Raw genomic sequence first — 5287 nt, 5'->3', positions numbered from 1 at the left:
TTCACACGGGACCCCCCATTTTGGGTCCTTCGCCCCCGTTTATTTCTGCCCCCCCCTGTTCCTTTTTTTTCCCCCTCACCCCTCTGGGTCCCCCTCCTTACAATGGTCCCCCCTCCCCCGCGGGTACCTCGCCCCCGCTGATCCTTTTTTTAAATTTGGCCCCCCCCTCTTTTTGGCCCCCTGTTTATTTGCCCCCCCCCCCCCCCCCCAGTTCACTGTAGCCCTCCTGGCTCACTCTGGTCCCCCTGCTCACTTGGGTCCCCACACTTACTCTGGTCCTACCTGCTTACCCTGGTCCCTCCACATTCACGCTGGCCCCCTTCTGACTCTGGTCCCCCACAATTACTCGCCCCCCCCCATGCTAACCCTGGCTCTCCGTGCTAAGTGGTCTTCCCTGCTTACTCTGGCCCCTCAACTTTAATTGGTCCCCCCACATTCACACTTCCCCTCCCCCGCCTGCCCACAGACAGCAAGCTTGAGCCTGGCGAACCTGGGGCTCCAGCATTATGCCAACCAGCCCGCGGGTACCTACAGCGGCGGCTACAAGCGGAAACTGGCAACAGCTGTGGCCCTGGTGGGAGATCCGATGATGGTCTTCCTGGTGGGTGTGCACTGAGGCCTGGGTGAGGGCAGGGTGGGGCGGGGCGGGGCCAGTCTTACTGAGTCTTACCCCGGCCTCCTCCCAGGATGAGCCAACCACCGGCATGGACCCCAGTGCCAGGCGCTTCCTCTGGAACAGCCTCCTGGCTGTGGTGCGGAAGGGCCGCTCGGTGGTGCTCACCTCGCACAGGTGGGCCCTGCGTAGTCACCCTCCCCCCACCCCCACAACTCCCCACCCCCACAACTCCCCACCTTCACAACCCCCATCCCCCATCCAGGCTCTGGGGAGCGAGGCAGACCCCAGTGAGAGGCTGTCACTCAGGGCTTAGGGCTACACGGGATGGGTGGTCCTGAGCCTGGGGCGGCTGCGGGGCCTGGGTGTGAGGACGGGTGTGAGGACGCGGGGCGAACCCGGGAACGGAGAGGTCTGGGCCCAGCTGCACGTGTTCAGAGTGGAAGCCTGGTCCCGGCCGGGAGGGTGGGTGGTCTGGGCCTGGCCGGAGCTCACAGCACTTGCCCTGACCAGGCATGGAGGAGTGTGAGGCACTCTGCACGCGCCTGCCCATCATGGTGAACGGGGCGGTTTCCACTCCCTGGGGAGCCCGCAGCACCTCAAGGGCAGGTGAGCTGGGCCAGCCCTCAAGGGCTGGTGCTGGGGCGGGAAGAGGCTAGAGGAGGGTGGGGCCAGAAGAGAGACTAAGGTTAGGGCTGGCGTGGCTCTAACAGGTGAGGAGGTGAGGGTCATGGACTGTCCAGGGGAGATGTTGAGGGGCCATGGCAGGACCAGGGTGGGCTGGAGTCTTATGGGTAAGGGTGGGCCCATGGGTGGAGGTTGAGGAGGGTCAGGTGAGTAGGGGAGTCAGGTGGAGGTGGGGCCGTGGGAGAGGAAGGCTTGGAGAAGGGATGAGCATTTTAACCCTTTGTACGCCACAGGTGTCTATAGAGGCAGTGGGGATGCCTGGCAGTTAACTGGTTAAAGGACATGGAGGAGCAGGGGTGGGGTCACGTGTGCTGGGTGGGGAGTCAAGAGGGGCCTGGCATTGAGGGTGGGGCCAGAAGAGAGGAGGAGGGTGGGATGGGCTGTAGGTGTGTGGTCACCCTCCCCCAACCCCCACAACTCCCACCTTCACAATCCCCCATCCCCCATGACCTCCCACAACCCTCCCTTCACCACCAACCCCTTTCACCACCACCCCTTCACCATTACCACCCCCACTTCACTTTCACCACCACCACCGCCCCCTTCACCACCAGATTCGGTGCTGGCCACACGCTGACCCTGCGAGTGCCCATGGGGAAGTCTGAGCCAGTGATGGCCTTCGTGGCAGCTACCTTCCCAGGGGCTGAGCTGCGGGAGGCTCACGGAAGTCGCCTGCGCTTCCAGCTGCCACCAGGAGGGCGCTGCACCCTAGCGCATGTCTTTGAAGAGCTGGCTGCACACGGGGCAGAGCAAGGCGTGGAGGACTTCTCAGTGAACCAGACCACTTTGGAGGAGGTGCCCAAAGCGCCCGGGAGGGGCTGGAGGCCATGGTGGGGCTGGGGGCCGGGCTCTCCAGCTGACTTCCCCTCTTGTTCCCTCGGGCTACCCACCTGCTAGGTATTCCTGTACTTCTCCGAGAACCAGGGGAAGGAGGAGACCGAGGCGGATCACCAGGAAGCAGGAGTGGGGGTGGACCCTGGGTTAGGCCCACAGGTCCCCAAACTCCTCACCCGGTTCCTGGATGACCGCCGCATGACGGAGACAGTGCTCTGAGCCTCCCTCCTCTGTGGGGCTGGAGGGAGGCCCGGGAGTGACAAAGGCAGGACAGAGGGCCTGGAGCTGGCTCCCAGAGGGCCTGTTCTGCCGGAGGAAATAAAAAGAAGCTGTCCTGTGAAACTGCACGTGTGTCTGTGTGCTGGGCTGCACGTGTGTCCACAGATGCTCTGTGCACTCATCTGCATCCAGCTGGAGCGTGTGCAATGCATGGGCTTGTGGACACATGCAACTCATAGGGCTCAGGCGAGAACCCAGCTCCAGCCGCCTGGACCCCCAGCTGGGAAGGCGTCTGGTGGGCCTGGAAGTGGGTTTTATGTGGGCTTCATAGAACCTGGACACTAGTCCCAGGGTCCCTAGTGCCCACGTGGGTCTGGTGCCTGAGGACAGTCCCAGTGAGTGCCTGGCCATGAAGTGGGCATGAGGTCAGGGCGTGGGAATTTCCAGAGCAGTTTAGAGAAGTCCAGTGGGGGGGGGGGGGGCTGGGATATCGGGACCTCAGGCTTGCTGCCCAGGCCGGAAGCTCGCCAGCTCGCCAGTCTGCCCTTACCACCTGGTCTTGGCCCCCGGAGCAATGAGTGGTGGGCAGAAGGGACTTCTCGGCTGGGTGTGCAGATGGGCCTGGGCCTGGAAGCTGGGTTTGGCATAAGGAGCTGCAGCCCACATGCCCTGTGCCCGGGAGATCCACCCTTCCCGCCTGAGGTCAGTGAGGGTTGGTGTTGGGTAAGGGAGTTGGGGGTTGGGGGGTGGGTCTCTGGAAGAGTGGGGGAGAGGACCCAGGCTGGGGAGGCTCCAAAGGAACAGGTGGTCATGGGGGAGGGGAAGGAGGTCCAGGGAGGGCAGAGGGAGGGAGGCGGGGTTCTGGACACATGGCTGATACCAGGATGTGAGGAGGTGCGGGGTGGCCTCAGGAGTGTTGTCAGCCCTGCTACCCAGCATGTCCGTGATCAGCCTGCGTGTCCCTGGAAGGTAGGGTGGGGCATGGGGGTAGGGAGATGAGCCGAGGCCAGTGCAGACGCCAGGCTGAGGGAGTGACCTGCTATGCCCTGTGGAGCCCAGGCCCTGGGGTCTACGAGGGTGAGGGGTTGCCAGGGACATAGGGTGGGGACCCCCATGAGAGGACCGGGGGACTGGAGGGAGGGTGTCTGTGTCCCAGGTCTGACTGCCAAGCTCCAGGTCATCCATTTCATCTGCAGAGCTTTGTCGTCTGAGCATGCGTGTGCATCAGTGTCCCTGCATGTCACTGTGCCCGAGAGCGAGTCTATTCCCATGTCATTGTGCCCATGGGTCGGTGTCCCTGTGCTGCTTCTGCCCCGGGCAGTGTCCTCCTGCCTGCATCTGGGTGTGTCTGTACAGTCAGCCTGTGCTTCCTTGTGCCCGACATGCCAACAGGGGGCGCTCAGTCCAATGCACATGCAGAGCTCCTAAAAGTGGAAACTGGGGAGGCGGAGCCTGGGCTGGGGGCGGGGCTTGGGCTGGGGGCGGGGCCTGGGACCCCTCCTTCAAGCCCACTCTGTGGAGGGGCAGGCTGAGGCCCGGGAGGTTGGAGGTTGGGGGGGTGGGTCTGCGTCACCACCTCCGGAGGCCTTTTCCTGTGGGGGGAGGGCGGGCCAATGAGGGCTGGGCCTGTCACGTGGGCCTGACAGCTGGGGAGGGGGTGGCTGGGGACTATGTGGTCCTGAGGTGGTCAGCTCCTGGAGCTGCGGCGCCGAGACCCCCGGCTGCTCCACCCGCGCCTGCTGCCTGCGCTGCTCTGCCGGCCCCACCATGTTCTCCAGGAAGAAGCGCGAACTCATGAAAACCCCTTCGATCTCGAAAAAGAACCGGGCGGGAAGCCCCAGCCCGCAGCCCTCGGGAGTGAGTGAGCCTCTTTGGGGAGGAGGAGCGGGTGGGGACCTTGGGGCCACAGGGGGACAGGGTGCGCCCTCTGCTTGGGCGGCAGGGCCGGGGCCCAGAAGCAACATGTTGGGCCTGCGATGGGGGGCTCACGCCAGCTACAGCCCCCACCAGGCAGGGCTGCAGGGGCCGCGCAGGTCCGGCCAGGACCCTGGCATTCGGCTCATGGTAGGAGGCCTTTGGGGTGGCCATGGCCTCCCTCATCTGGCCCACGGCCGGCTGTGGGACCCAGGGAGTGGGGTGGCGGTGCCAGCTTGGGGGCAACCTTTGGTTGTGGGCTCTGTAGGGTGGGGCTCAGAATTTGGGGGCTCCGGTGCTGTTGGATGTGAGAGCCATGGCACAGCAGAGTAACAGGGTCCCCGGGTGTAGGGCCGCCCGGGCCCAGGGGGTGTACACAGTCTCGTGGTGTTTATGGGGCTCAGGGGTCTCCAGGAGTTGACAGAGGTGTCGTTACCAGGGATTGGGTGCGTCTGCCACAGCCTGAGGTGGGCTACAGGGGCTGGGACCCTCTTCTGGCCCGCCCTCCCCCACCAGGAAGTGGGGTACCCGCGCCCCCGCAGGCCCCGCCCCTAGCTGTGGTTTGGGTAGACGTTGTTTGTGAAAGCTCTGGGGAAGAGGATGTTGGGTAACAGGTGTGGGAGGGGCATGGCCCCAAATCTCAGCCCTCTGACCTCTGGCCTCTGACCCTCATGGGGTCAGGTTGAAGACCCCCCCAGAACCCCATTTCACTTTTTTTAAACTGATGTAGTACCTGGACCAGAATAGGTGCTTTACCTACTCCATGACTGTTATCTCTACCAGGAGTGCCTGTGAAAATATGGGGTGAAAGGGTGGTGGAGGGTTTTGGTTTTGCCTTTGGTTTGCAAAGTATTTCTATCGTTTGTCCTTTTAATTCCGACAGATTAACAGGCCGACCTTCGGTACCGGCTACTGTGTTTACAGGGCAGTATGATGTGCTAGGCCGAGACAGCACCTCCAAGGATCGGCACATTTGGCGCAAGCAGGTATTTCGGTATAGTTGCGATGTGTCGTAAGAAT

At 63.2% G+C, this 5287-nt stretch overlaps 1 protein-coding gene across 1 annotated transcript in view; it reads left to right on the top strand.

The window, feature by feature from the left end:
• The window catches only part of ABCA7 (ATP binding cassette subfamily A member 7), a 19452-nt gene extending 16814 nt beyond the window's left edge, over positions 1–2638 (top strand). Inside the window, 6 exon segments of the mRNA XM_023743289.1 lie at positions 467–601; positions 687–790; positions 1128–1182; positions 1185–1222; positions 1855–2095; positions 2198–2638. Of these exon segments, the coding sequence (XP_023599057.1) occupies positions 467–601; positions 687–790; positions 1128–1182; positions 1185–1222; positions 1855–2095; positions 2198–2353 (729 nt within the window). The 3' untranslated portion in view covers positions 2354–2638.
• Positions 2639–5287: the final 2649 nt, after the last annotated feature.

The sequence above is a fragment of the Myotis lucifugus genome, unplaced genomic scaffold, assembly GCF_000147115.1.
Source record: "Myotis lucifugus unplaced genomic scaffold, Myoluc2.0 scaffold_383, whole genome shotgun sequence".
NCBI classification, from domain to species: Eukaryota; Metazoa; Chordata; class Mammalia; order Chiroptera; family Vespertilionidae; genus Myotis; species Myotis lucifugus.
Note: the sequence above shows the minus strand (reverse complement) of the source record. Positions and strands in the feature narration are given on the sequence as shown.